General features: G+C 40.9%; 1 protein-coding gene across 4 annotated transcripts in view; it reads right to left on the bottom strand.

The window, feature by feature from the left end:
* PFKP (phosphofructokinase, platelet) overlaps positions 1 to 14978 on the bottom strand; it is a 61547-nt gene that overhangs the window by 24107 nt on the left and 22462 nt on the right. For all 4 annotated transcript variants that reach the window (XM_079996466.1, XM_079996463.1, XM_079996464.1 and 1 more), the window contains exons 4-13: positions 11870 to 11947; positions 9188 to 9377; positions 7208 to 7373; positions 5968 to 6012; positions 5771 to 5879; positions 5294 to 5389; positions 3359 to 3451; positions 2294 to 2419; positions 1423 to 1487; positions 238 to 307 (exon numbers count right to left, since the gene is read on the bottom strand). In XM_079996466.1, coding sequence (XP_079852592.1) covers positions 238 to 307; positions 1423 to 1487; positions 2294 to 2419; positions 3359 to 3451; positions 5294 to 5389; positions 5771 to 5879; positions 5968 to 6012; positions 7208 to 7373; positions 9188 to 9377; positions 11870 to 11947 — 1038 coding nt within the window. The remainder of the gene's footprint in view (positions 1 to 237; positions 308 to 1422; positions 1488 to 2293; positions 2420 to 3358; positions 3452 to 5293; positions 5390 to 5770; positions 5880 to 5967; positions 6013 to 7207; positions 7374 to 9187; positions 9378 to 11869; positions 11948 to 14978) is intronic.

Genomic DNA, 14978 nt, shown 5'->3' with positions numbered 1-14978 from the left:
CCATCCATTTATTAGCTCTTGGGACAGCAAACTGAGTAAGGAGAAAGGTCTTCCCCACAATGGCAGGATGGTGTTTCTATTTAAACTGTAGCAACTATTTTTAAATTCATATACATCAGCGTTTTCAATTTTTATGCAAATTGGCATGCCCTTTCTTGGTGATGCACTTAATTGGCCACCCTAAGGACACAGGAATGAGGAATTAACCAGACAACGTGACAACTATCTAAGAAGTACCTTGGGAAGGTCAGCAGCCGTCCTTTTGGTAGACAGCAGCTTGTAAGTATTCAAGTTGTTCTCAAAACTCCTGCAACAGAAAACGATATTTTCACGCTGTTGTCTGAATAATAAAGCTATTTCACCATGTTAGAGAATACTGAGGTATTTTTCTAACCTAAAGTGTCACTCAGAGCATTTAGTAACTATGTATATTTACTTGTTACTTGGTAGATTGTATTTGAGACATAGGTTGTAGCCATTGGTGTCACTCTGCTGACAGAGTCACCAATTCTGCTTCAGACACAACCCAGCCTAGTTGGCTTGGGAACCAATGGCACAATGTGAGATGTGGTTTAGGGGACTGCAGGTGGAAGGGGGAACTGGTGAAAAATCTCCCCCTTCCCGGCTAGGCTGGTAGACTCCTCCATTTCCACCAGTGCTTTCCATCATCAGCCCTTCAACTTCATTGGATACAAATCATGGAATGTGAATGATTTTCCCTCGTGCAACTTGTTTTATTTTAGAGAGGACTGAATGGGAAATATCTTCACTCCGCTTTCAATGGTTTGATTTCACCTCCAGAGGCACACTCCCATGTCTCTTGAGATAGACATATGCCAACAACAACAACAACAAATGTCTCATATACATTTGAGATAGGCAAATGACTACTTATGATCTGCCATTTGAGGGAATCTTTCAGAAATAACATTTGCTCCTCCCTATGCAACTCCACAACTGATACCCACTTAGCATTCAATATTATGTGCTCTATGAACTGCAACAGGTAATGCAAGCACCATTTCTGATGAAATGGCATTTTAAATTCTGCAGAGATAATACTGGTAGTGAATTTTTTCCCCCTGTATAGAATTGGCCTAGAATAGTCATATAACTTTGGAGGGATTTTGGGGTTAAAATGTGTACACTAGAAACTAGAGTAAAAGAATCTATTTGCCCCCTGTTCCTTAGCCATGAAAAATAATCCCTTAACACAGGCATAGGCAAACTCGGCCCTCCAGATGCTTTGGGACTACAACTCCCATCATCCCTGACCACTGGTCCTGCTAGTTGGGATGATGGGAGTTGTAGTCCCAAAACACCTGGAGGGCTGAGTTTGCCTATGCCTGCCTTAACACAATTAGCTATGATTTATTGGAAAAGTTATTGCTGCCAGCAGAGAAATAAACAACAGAGGAGTACCTTCCACGAAGCTGCACAGCCTCACTGAATCTTTTTCCATCCATGGCTTTCTGTACATCTTGGGTCTTTTTGAAATAAAGAAGAAAAAAAAGTCATAATTTATTAGAAAATAATATTATCTATCACAATACTAGAAGGCTATGAAGTAGTTCCGAATTGTGACAATCGCTTATAGCCTTGCTCAGGTTAGTAAATCCAAATTATTTCAGTGGGATTTATAATGCAATCTGTCTACTTAGAAATAAGGCCTATTGAGTTCAATGAGACTGGTGTCTCAGTAGACATGTATATAATTGGACTCTTAACCAGCCCAGCACTTCAGCCAATGTTACTTCAATGCCTGGGAAAGTTAAAGCATAAATTTTAAAATCAGAAATAAACAAGAAAGGACTATATTTTGTTAGGTTCATGGTCTCAAAACATGCATTATAAGACTGCAACATATAGAACACCTCAACTGAACATTATTGTGAAGGTTTTGGGAAACCAGAATAATCTCAGCATGCAGCTCATTGGTATGTATGTGTATTATGGTATGTGGGTGTTACTGTGTAGTCACTAAACTAAACTAGCCACAAGAAATGAGAGTTTAGATAGCAAGAGACTCATTGCGAATATAAATGTGCAGCTACTATGTTAAAGGCATCTGCATAACAAAAGGTAAGCAGTGCTGTTTGCTGTCAAGATTCATGGGGCAGTAACAAATAGCCCAATTACTGTCACTGAAGGAATGACTGGTGTTCATTGTGCCCAACGTGGACAAGAGTTCTGCTCACATCTTTCCAGGCTCCAAGTAACAACCGACTATTGATGGCTAACCAACAAGAGAGTGTCAATGAACAAACACAACTGCTTCTTTTCAGCAACTCACCATCTGCACACACTCCATTAAAGGCAGACGGACAGCTTGGTTTCCAGACAGGGAGACTACACAAGCAGGAGTTTCAGGTGTGCCCTCTAGAAGGGCAAGGACAGCCTCCACACCCATGCGACTTGCCTGAAAATGAAAAAAACATAAGAAATCCCTAAGAAACCTCTAACCATACGAGAACATTTTGCATGGAGGCTATGCAGACTTTGATACATGCCAGCAAGCATCTACAGAATGTTCTTTGTAAAGAACAGTTTCGCAGAAGTAGAAATAGGGAGGTATAATTATTACAATACTATAAGAACAAATGACCACAGGTTGCTTTAAAATCTATCGTGGAACAGATGAGAAGGCAAAGAGCTCCTAAATCATGTACATAATTCCATAGCTGATCAAGAGTCTACTTCTTTATCTATATGGGCCACTACTTCCTTTTTGCTAAGCACCTACATATGTCCTTGGAAGTTCCAATGCTGTTCCCTGATCAGCAACTCATTGTGCTGGAAGGTCAAATCTTGCAGGAAACAGGCAAAAAGAAATCCAGTCCCCACTGCCACAAATACTGCTTATCCATTCTCCCCTTTTTCCTATGGAGAAGACAATGAGTGGTGGGCAGATAGCACTCTTCAGAAGGCTAGCTCTGTGCTAAGGGCTGCCATGTGCAGACCTCATATGCTATGACTTCATTTACTCTGGACCAGCCATTTTGATGGAATGTTGCAACAGGACATTATGATACAGAAAAACTGATTTCAGTGTTAGATGCTGTATGTATATTACAGAATTACCTAATCCTCCTAGGTCAGGGTGACATACATGGTTCCACCTTGTTTTATCCTAAAGGTTGGCTGAGAAACACTTATTGTCCAAAATCCAGAGAACATAATGGCTGAGTACAAATTTTAATCCATGACTTGCTCATTTATGTATGACTTTCTTCTCACTACCCCACACACTAGAGAGCCAGTGGCATTTGTGACTGTTCTACAATCTGAATGAGGACAAGGAACTATGCCACACCCTAAACAGCGGTGATGAACACACAGGCCGCCTGCATCTACTTACCAAAATCCTATCAAATGCAGAGGGAGTGCCTCCCCTTTGCACATGACCAAGGATAGTCACGCGAGTGTCATACCCTAGTCGCTGCACCACAAGCTACAAAAAAGACAAAGTGTCAAGTTAAGGACAAGAATAGGATTATGAGCTGTAACAGCTGCAGAAACACACTGGGGTACTATTGTGCCTGAACAGTAGGTGGAAATCCTAGTTTAAAACTTTAAGAATGCATACAATACAAAGATTATGAAGAGTTAGGATTCTTTAATAGCGATGGAGCAACACTCTCAAATCCCTTTAACCTTAAGACAAGCAAAATTGATCCCTATGTAAGCAAGTATTTTTAAAAAGTGAAGGTGGCAAGGTTTCAGAACCAGTTTGACTAGAAGAAACAGCAGGATAATAAAAAAAAAAGTGTGTACAGCACTGGCAACGATGTCACCACTACTCCCACTTCGAGTCTTTGAAAAACTATTGTTTATCTTCATCCTGAAAGACTGTTCCCTATAATAATTAAAGCAGAACGTTTTGAAATTACTTAACTCTAGTGCGCAAATATTATACAAACAAAATAATAATTTTTGATGTTTCTTACAAGGCTGAGGTAAAAATACATACCATTGTATACAGAGGAGTAAAAGCAAGGAAAAAACCCAGTCATGTCTTATTCCTTGTTACAATCAAGTCTGTACTCTCCTAACTCCAGATCTGTGAAAACTTTTCTTTCTGAACAAACAGACTGGAATAGTCTGCTCTGTTTGTGGGGCAAGATTCCTTGAGAATCTGGCTTCTTTCCAATCAAGATTAAGAATTACAACCTGACAGTGGGTGACCCTATAGCCCCAGGCTTTGACTGGACATCTTAGTGGGACTGTTTGGGCATTAATTCTTCACCTACCTCCATGTATGGTAACTTTGGGACAAGGCCTTGAGGTACAGAAGTAAAAACCTGAATGCAAGAGCTCTCTTACCCCAGGATGCAGAAAGTGATACAGAAAGGGGTTTTGGTATATGGAGTTAGAGGGAGATCTTTTATCTGAACTACCGAGGGATCTCCCTGTTTGGCATTCCCTTTTGTACATTGTGAGGGAGTGGAGAAGGGGCAAGGAACCACACAAAGAACTTGAAAGTGTGCTGAGGTGACAGAAAGTAAAGTCCAAACAGTCCAGGCTCTACATCTGAGTCAGAGGAGGTTTAAAAGAATTTTTACAAGTATAAATGTGTTGGCGGCAGAAGCAAAGGTAAAGTGTATGCAGCAGGGAATGGCCACACAATTTTGAAAGGTTGTGTGTTCAACCCCACCCCACCCCCACTTGCAAACACAGAAGAAACCCATACTATGTCAAGGTAAGTTATGGCCTCCTCGTGGTTTGTGCAGCAGCATCTTACTCATCTTGGAAATATTTTCCAATCCACATTAAAGTGAAGATTTTTCTTCCCTTTTATAGCACTTCTGGGTCACTGTCTGGCTGAACAGTGAAACAGTTCTGAGAAGCCTTGACGATAGAGCAGGCTCAAATTGCCGGAATTGTAGCCAAGTTGATAAGTGCCAAAGTTAGTTCATATAATGGATATAATTTGATAACAAAAATCAGTTCAGCACTGAGAACTGAAGGCATCCTCCTTGTTTTGAATGTTTTGACCAGGTCCTACAAAATACCCAAATAACATAGTATACTCATTTGTATTTGTATGTTTGTTTTATGCCTTTTAAAAGGCAGCAGCTAGGTTATAATCATAATTACTGAGATTACGTTACTGCTAAAGGACACAGATATAATACTTATTGTATCGCCTGAAATGATTAAAATGCAATCAACCATATAAAGAAAGGCTAATTATGTTAATAGAGAAATGATACGCTCTTTACACTATGTGGAAGAGAAGCATTCAGTTACGTATATCATTGGTAGAAGATTTAATTGGCAGCTTGATACTTACATCCTTAACTTGCTCTGAAGTTATAGGCTGGTTGTGGCAATCAATGGCACCTTCTGCTACAATTATGATATTCAGCCTTTTCTTTCGTGCACGGTTCTAGGGTAAAAAAATGCAGAAAAGCCATTAAATCTGCCTCATGGCCTGAGACCACAGCAAATAGCTGAAGTTCAAAGCTGAAGTTCAAAAATGTTTTGAGCCAGCCTGGATGTGCCTTCCCTCTATGCTGCCCCATGTGATGCTGGGGGGTGGGTGGACTTTACTAGGTGAAAATGGAAAGATGATGAAAAAGGAGGACAATTTCGTAGTAGGAAAACAATGCTGTGGAACACTTCTTCCATTTTGGCTCTACCTAGGACACTGCGGGATTGAAAGCTTTCTGGCCATCCCTGATCTTTTCATTGAGGAACCACGTAAGCTTTCAAAGAAGACTAAGAGATCCCAGGACAGAGTTTGAAAGCCACTGCAGAAAATAATTACCTCAGAAAGCCTAGAACACATATGATCTTCCCATCCTTCCTCAGGTGGATATTCAGGAATAAAGACATAATCTGCACCACAGGCTAAGGCACTAACAAGAGCTAGGTACCTAGAACAGAATCAGAAAATCCAAATGAGAGTGTGAACTATATATTTCGGCAATTTTAACTAAATGTGGTGTTGACAGACATACGTACCCACAGTGTCTCCCCATCACCTCCAGGACAAAGGTCCTCTGATGGCTGTAACAATTACAATAAATATTAATAGCGTCACAACAGCATCAAAGTATGAAGTGATATGTACAAATTCATAGAAAGAAGACAGGCGATTGTTTGGCACTGTAGAAACTACATTTGCGCTTGTGTTTTCCATCTTCCCCCAGGCACTTCTTAACTTTCTGGTTTGTAGCATACTATCATTTGCCATTATTCTTTGCATTCTTATTTCCCACACAAAGATTGCAGACCACTGTGTCATACTAAATTTAATGAAGTCATGCCATTTAAGAGAGTGTACAGGTTATTCCTCAAATCTTAATTGCCTTTCAGTTATGGCTACTATTTGAAAAATTGCAAAACTAGGCAAGTCCTCACAATCAAATCTCAATCCCCCCCCCATTTGTTCACAGAACTAAACTACATACCAAAAAGCAATATTAAAGCAAAGCCTAACTTAAAAGCCCCTGACCTATGCAAGATGGGCTTTTCCCCTCTTTTGACCTCCACATGCAGTTTTCATACCACTGCATGTGTCTGATGATGTGATAAATACCAGCCCAAGTGGTGACAGGACTCAGCTGCCATTCCCAGGAATCCAGAAATGCCTTCCAGAGCTCCATTTCCCTCTGGCTACACAATGCAGAAGGCTGCAAGCCTCCACAGAAGCTGCTTAAATTCCATTGATTTCAATAGTATTTAAGCAGACTACGGTCAAAAGTTTCAATGCAACGCCAATCTGTGTTTTAGCATTGTGTGAATGAATAATTGTAAGCCTTGACTTCTCTTTCTCCCTGCTCCTCCTCTGGAACTGCTGTGAGAAGACTGGAGGTACTGTATGTGCTTCCTAGTTTAAACTAAGCAGTTCCTCAATCCATCGGAACTGGGAGCTCCAGTTAGTTTAAACTGAGAGTGATAACCCCTTTTTGTCCTGAGGGCAGCATTCCTCGCATGCCAGTGGTGGCAGGGTAAAAAATAATAGTGGATGCAGTCAAAGACTGCCACATTTTCCCACAAATTCTCATTTAGCTCTTCTCTTTGTCATAAAATGCAACGCAGGCGGGTTTGCTGTGTGACATAACCACCCTTGCATCTTTGGCAAAAGGATGAAATTAATACAACTTCAGTGCACTTTAGTACTGCTAAAGAAAAGAACCATGGCTCTTATCCATTGCCCAAGTGACCATCTTTAAAATCTCACATCCTGAGTTCAAAGTACCTTTGAGCAGTGGTCATAATGGCATCCACAACTTCAATGATTCTGTGCAAGGCAGAGTCAGTGCCAATGGTCATATCGGTACCACAGAAGTCATTGTCGATGGAGCCAACCATTCCCACAATGTTGAGGTAAGCGTACTTCTTGATAGCCCCTTTTTCAATCTCACCTGGCAAAAAAGCAAGAGAAAAATAGATCCAGAAATGTCTGACAAACACCCCCTTCCCTTGAAGTTAAAGCAATGTAGCTTTATTATTTAATACAGTCTAGCATGTGTAAGAGACAAGAAAATGCTCTTCGTGAAGAACGGATTAAGTGAATTAATGCTGCATAAAGCTTCGCCAATGAATGGGAGTTTTATTTCTGTCCTCAATTATTGGGAAAGAATGGGGAGTGAGCTGCGAGACCAGAGATTGTCCTCACTTTATTGGGATCATGGAACTGAAGTTTTGATAAGACTGTGCTTGTATGAATAGACAAATACAACAACAACTATTAACCTTTAAATGTAATCAGTTGTGCTCAATACAACACAAGGTGGTCCAACTGGTGGCCTCAGAGCCACTTCTGCCCCCTAAGTAATGTTTAGAAAGGTAGAATGCTTGTTCAGAGTTTCACTCCAAAGAAAAATCAATTGTTTTCACACAAGAGAGCTCGCATTGAAATTTTTAGGTTTAAAACTCTTTAACCCTTTAGGTTTTGTGGTGTGAAAAAAATGATTGTCAGATGTCACTAACTGTGCTTCAGAGTTTGACCAAACTGAGTACTGCTTGAGAGGCAAAATACACTTCTGTTCCCCAGAGCCCTTGCTGGACAAGAGAGCATCCACTGAAGAATACAGCAGCTTGCCAACCTGCAATAGTGACTCAAATTCTCATTTGTCATCCATGTATTACAAATGCTGGCCATTTTCAAAGCAGCCATATGCTCTTTATTTGTTATTAAGAGTTTCACAAAACCAGTTAATTGTATCAAGGGCCATTATAGATCCTCTACTGGCAAATAAGATGTTACCACAGTGCTACGCACTCTCAACCAGGGATAAAACTACACAGCAGTGGCTATCAGTACTGGCTTTTAAGGGCAAAAGCTAGGATTAAGAGCCTAATTCTGTGACAGAGGCAAGTGGGAGAACAGAACCGTCTAGGTACAGTTTGTCTCTCAGATGCCTTCTTGGAATCAGCAAGGAAATAAGTGATAAACTGCATCGTTGTGTAACACTAGGACCTCAATCCAAGCACCTTCACCTCTGTATCCACTTGCAATCCTAGTGTAAATGTTCCCCAGGTATGGAATACTCTCCCCTCCAAGCTTTGACCAGCACAAACCTTGGTTATATTTTAACAACAGCTGAAGACTCTCCTATTCCACAAAGGGTTTTTGAATGGGCTGTCATGTGTCCAAGTGATATTTGTCAGTGCATGTCTAATCTGACCAATATATTTAACAGAAGGGAGATGGTTGCACTTTAAAGTATATTCTACTTGGTTTTTATTTAATTGCGAAATGTTCCGAGATCATGGTGATGTAGGGAGGGATATAAATCTTATACAAGAGAGCCAGTGTGGTGTAGTGGTTAAGAGCGGTAGTCTCATAATCTGGGGAATCGGGTTCGCGTCTCCGCTCCTCCACATGCAGCTGCTGGGTGACCTTGGGCCAGTCACACTTCTCTGAAGTCTCTCAGCCCCACTCACCTCACAGAGTGTTTGTTGTGGGGGAGGAAGGGAAAGGAGAATGTTAGCCGCTTTGAGACTCCTTAAAGGGAGTGAAAGGCAGGAAATCAAATCCAAATTCTTCTTCTTCTTCTCTTCTACAATAAACTAACGACGTAAGCACTTGTACAGCACAACAAATACGTTTTCTGTGCACTTATGCGGCACTTTTCTGCTGATGTACCAAAGGTGGTTTGCAATTTAAAAATACTAAAATAAATGACATAGAACGTGAGGAGCTTAATGTCCCACAAGCTTAACCACAACTTACCATTTTGTGCCAGTTCCTCTAAAAGGCCATTCCACTCCTCACGGAAAAGATTAGCCCCTGTTAAGCTGCCGTCCCCACCAATAACACAAAGGTTAGTGATGCCACACTTCACCAGGTTGCAGGCTGCCTTCAAGCGGCCCTCCCGGGTCCGAAAAGCTTTGCAGCGGGCACTGCCAATAACCGTTCCTCCCTTCAAGATAAAAGAGAAGAATCTGGTTGAGAAAACAAGCTCTCCAGATTTTACTTCCATTGCTATAAGCACTAATGCAGAAGCTGGTGCTGGCAGGAGTATGATGGAGTATATAGTCCATGGGTAGGCAAACTAAGGATCGGGGGCTGGATCCGGCCCAATCGCCTTCTAAATCCGGCCCGCGGATGGTCTGGGAATCAGCAAGATTTTACACAAGTATAATGCATCCTTTTATTTAAAACCCATCTCTGGGTTATTTGTGGGGCCTGCCAGGTGTTTTTACATGAGTAGAATGTGTCCTTTTATTTAAAATGTATCTCTGGATTATGTGTGGGGCATAGGCATTCGTTCATTTCCCCCAAAAAAATATAGTCTGGCCCCCACAAGGTCTGAGGGACAGTGGACTGACCCCTGCTGAAAAAGTTTGCTGACCCCTGATATAGTCTGTATACATTTCCTATGTCTGTTGTCAGCTGTAAACACTACTTGGTTAAAGAAATATGCAACATGTATACATTTCCTTGTCCTCCATAAGACTGAAAATGATTTTAAGCTATTGCGCTTATTTTGTAGCTCACTGGTTCCAAACTATGCCTTTTATTCTAGGGACAAAATTCATTATCAGTGGTCAAACAACAGCACCAATGATGAGACAAAAGGTCACCTTCACAACCCACTAGGGCTGGTTGATACTTGTCATAGCAATGCCTTTATCAGCAGGGAACCGAGAACTGAGGATGGCAGAGAGGGAGAGCAAGGTGCCAGGGAGAGTTGACTCAATTGCCGTAACAAGAGAGACACTTCCTCTCTTGCCAGGAAGCCTGGAGGTGACAGGGGGTGGGTAGCTAAAGGTGGGTTTCCTGTCAAACCTGTTCATAAGTCAGCTAGGCAACAGACCAGAAGGATCAGTCCTGGAAGCCTCAGCTGGTAAAATGTTGAGGGCAGTAGAGAGCGTGGGGAGAGAGGAGGTCAGCAGTTGCTGCTTCCCTCTCGTGCCTGAGATCCAGGCTATAATAAAAACAGAGAGCATTGATACGGAAAGGTTCCCTATACCATGTGCAGTGCTTGTGCGACACAGTTGGTTTTCTGCAGAGGTCATTTCATTTCAGATCAGTTGGATATTTGGGGGAGGGAGCAAGAAACAAGAAAAGGAGAGACTAGGGTCAATGTTGTGAGTATGAAATGGGATAAGCCCATGCGTGCTACACTGAACTCCGTGGAGAAAGGGCAGGATGCAGGTGTGAAAGTACAACATTGACCAGAAGATCCAGTATCTTATATTTAACAGACTTTAATCCTCTTTACTCGGCTTATGCACAAAGCACAGCATTTATGGTCGTCTGGTACAGATGGTGACTAAAAATGATGGCTGGTAGTCAGTTATATATAAACTTGAATTATAGATAACAGATGTGATAATAAAGTGATTGCTACTGGGGAATAAACAACATTAATGACAAGTTCCTTAATAAGTAACACGCACATTACTGTTACTCATTACTATAGGACAAAGTAGCATTTCAGCCAGGTTCTTTTTCGCCTTCCTGCTATCATTGCACATCAGTTTCCTTTATTTCTTTATCTATTTTTCAATCTGGACTTGGTATTCTGTTCCTCCACACCTTCAGAACTGCTGCTGTGCAAGATTTAAAAGTCAGGAAGAATCAGTGTTTCAGCTGAATCTTATGAAACAGATAATCTGTTCTGTTAGTTTTATAGTATATGGTTCAAAAGCATAAATCCCTTCAGTCAAGGTTTAAATCACATTTATTATCCTTGACTGAAGTTCTGCCACCGGTTAGAAGCATTTTTTGCATACTAGAAGAGTGTGAATATAAGAGAAAAGTGTTATGTAATTTCCTTTGCTGAAAACATGCTAGTTGCTGATTATGCAATGTTAATTCCTCTTTTTTGATGCAGGAAAAAGAATTAAAGCTATGTCCATATTTTGCTCTCAGAACGGTGTCAATTTACTGTGGTACAGGGCTCATCTATGCTGAAAACATTTCTTGGCACTACCATACCCATACGTGATGCAAGTCACGGCAGGCAGGGAATTTTCCTGCAAGAGGAGCCAAGCTCAAGCCAACACAAAACAGTTATTAAATCCTGAAGGCAACATAGGAACATTTTTTATACTGACTCATACTAGGAGGGGGAAATAAAAAGCAAAGAGAGACACCGAGCTCTGCTGGCATCCTTCTGCCTGGATGCTGCTCCATTTCTCTTCCCTGAGCATAAAAAAGAGAGAGAGAACAAAGCTGCCCAGATATTTGTGCACTGAAAATATTGGATGGTGACAGAAGCAAAAATTCTAAGTAAGTCTATCTAAGACTTACTTTCAAATAAACAGGGTTGGGACCGAAACACAAAGCTGTTTAGTGCAAAACATTTTGCTTAATTGCGAAAACATTTTATTCATTAGATCTTTAGGGATGGCTTTTAGAAAAGTAACACACTTGCATGAAAATGATTCTTAATTCAGGACCTACCACTTGAAGGATGCTTGAAACACTTTCCCATGTGACTTCAACAATGTTTTCACCTCCATCAACCATGCCCTGGTAACCCTGTGACAAGAGAGAAACATTATAGAAACTTGACATATAAAAAAGAGCACTCATTTAAGAGGGGATTAAATACAGTTGTAACATAAAAGGGTTTTTATGATAAAACTTACGCTAAGTTTATGATCAAGTAAGATGGATAGGAAAGAACGAGAAAATGGTGTCACCATTGCCAAGTTACAGGGAACCAGGCAGGGGGCCTTCTCGGTAGTGGCGCCCTCCCTGTGGAACGCCCTCCCACCAGATGTAAAAGAGAACAACAACTACCAGACTTTTAGAAGACATCTGAAGGCAGCCCTGTTTAGGGAAGCTTTTAATGTTTGATGTATTACAGTATTACAATATTTTTTTGGAAGCTGCCCAGAGTGGCTGGGGAAGCCCAGCCAGATGGGTGGGGTATAAATAAAATTATTATTATTATTATTATTATTATTATTATTATTATTATTACAAGCAAGAAGATTTGAAATGAAAGGCTAAAACAGTTTATAATATCAGCAACCACAGGAGCCAACTCTTAGGGGCAGTTATATGGAGTCAGGGCAAATTCAAAGAGGTCCCATTGCTGCAGGAGAAGGAAAAAGGCAGAACCACACACATGTAGGGAGAAGCTATGACAGCATAAACATGTTCAGAACTATACATCTGTAGTGTAGATAAACCTTTTGTGTAAAAATTCACTAAGGCTGGTTTATGTATACGGTGTTAGGGCACTGTGATTATCTACAAAACTCCCAAGTGCTCCCTGTCCCTTTCTCTGAATACACATTTCAGAACAAATCTCTTATCTATGTAATTTTCTCTAAAACATTGTTGCTTTTTTTAAAAAAAATTGCTGATTGCTTGTTGGAAGCCTTAACGTTTACTGTCTACCCCTTTCCTACATAATTTGACTGAACTTCCAGCTGAGGTAATGTAAATCGAAACAATTTTGCACCTGATAAACCTGAGAATGCTGCAGTGCTCACAGAGACAGAGTAAGCATAGAGACAAAGGCGTTCACGCACAAACACAGAAAATTCTACACTAATTACAAGTACAAGCATGTTACAGCAACCATGGCTACTCTCCATTACAGACAGAGGGCAAATCACCAGAACAACAATGTCCATTGAAGCTGCTGTGTTCATGATGGTTTCTGAAGTGGAGCGGAGGAAATCTCTGTCCTTTCAACATATCCTTGGGAATTTCCCAGCCTACGTGCCATGGCACCGGACTTGCCTGATTATATTCTGGTACCTACAACAAATACCTCTTTGTGGCAGACCCATGCATTCAAGAGATGTTGGCTATGATTCATTCTTCAGCTAATGAAGCATTCAAAAAAACAAAACTGCATCTCATCATATGCTCCAGTTCTCCCAGGGTAGTCCTGAATTTCTGATTCCTATTCCTAAAAAAGAGCGAGTCGATTTTCTCACTCTTTTGATTTCTGAGGTTTGGGATGGGAAGTACCTTAATTTTAATGTTGAAGTTGATACAATATGCACTAGAGTTGCTACATTTTCGATTTGTTACATTTCAGCACCAAAGGCTCTAGAAGCAGATGCACGCCACTTCTTAAGAAAATATTATTTCACAGACTGTAGCTGGGAAGGTTTACTTTACCTTATAATGCTAGAAGGCATGTGTGGTTTTCTAGTTACCAGAATCTCATATCACACATTTCCTAAAAGAAAAACCAATGACCAGACTTTTGTGGGTGGTGGGGTGGGGGAGAGAATTGCAAATAAACTTCTCCCTCTATTCCCCCAACACCCTTCTATCCAGATAATACCTTAGATGGCGCTGAATGTGTTTGAATTAAATCTATTCTATAGTAAATCCTGATCCATTGTGAGGTTAACCAGTGTATTAAACTTCTCATTTAGGACAAGCTAACTGCTGCAGTCTAAATATATTCATCATCCTTTTCTTCTTGAATATATCACAACACACACACACATGCTGAGCTAAAGTGGCCCACTTTTTCTTATCTAATGTTGCTTTCTCATATACTTGAAAAATATTATGCGTAATAAAGGCATAATCTGACAAATTCCCAGATATTTAATTTCTCTTGATTTATACCTAGAGACTATTAGCCACTCAATAACGTGCTCATCCATATTAATGAGCAATAATTATAATTTCTGCTCATAAACATTGTACCCTGAAACCTTACCACAGTGTAGGGAATCTGGGGTGGAGGTAAATGCAATACTCTATGTAGCCCTCTAGATTCTTCCAAGGGCATACCCCTTACTAATCTTGCTCTGAGCTCTACAGAAGTGCTTTTGCCTGAATGTGGCTGTGTGAGAGGAAACCTCTGGCTTTCATATGGCTGGAGCATTGCCAACTGAGCCTCTTGGGCTTGCCAATCGGAAGGTCAGTGGTTCGGATTCCCATGACGGAGTGAGCTCCCGTTGCTCTGTCCCGGCTCCTGCCAACCTAGCAGTTTGAAAGCATACCAGTGCAAGTAGATAAATAGGTACCACTCCGGAGGGAAGGTAAATGGCATTTCCGTGCACTCTGGCTTCCGTCACGGTCCTCCGTGCATCAGAAGCGGTTTAGTCATGCTGGCCACAAGACCCGGAAAGCTGTTTGTGGACAAACGCCGGCCTGAAAGCAAGATTAGTGCCACAACCCCATAGTCGCCTTTGACTGGACTTAACCGTCCAGGGGTCTTTTTTTACCTTTACCTACAAAGATCACATCTATAACTCCATTCCTCTGGATCCTCACCCACTGCTGGCTGGCATGTAGCCACCAGAAGGTTAAAATAAAAATAAATTAAAGTTGTTTTATCATATACTTTTAATACTTTCTGGGGGGGGGGGGTTGGTAAGATTTGTAAGATTCACCAGAAAAGTGGTATCAAAATAAATAGTTCAAGGTGTTTTTACTAGATTATTTTATGCCTAGATGGGATCCCAGTCTATTCATCATCACTAATACAAAAGGTTTACTCACCAAACACTTCCGTCATTCCAGGAGACACTTAGAGAAAAGTTAGTTTTCTGATAGGCACTTGTGTGTTTAAACAGAAAGGGAT

Source organism: Podarcis cretensis (genome assembly GCF_951804945.1).
Source record: "Podarcis cretensis genome assembly, chromosome: 12".
Classification (NCBI taxonomy): domain Eukaryota; kingdom Metazoa; phylum Chordata; class Lepidosauria; order Squamata; family Lacertidae; genus Podarcis; species Podarcis cretensis.
This window is presented reverse-complemented; position numbering and strand designations above follow the sequence as displayed.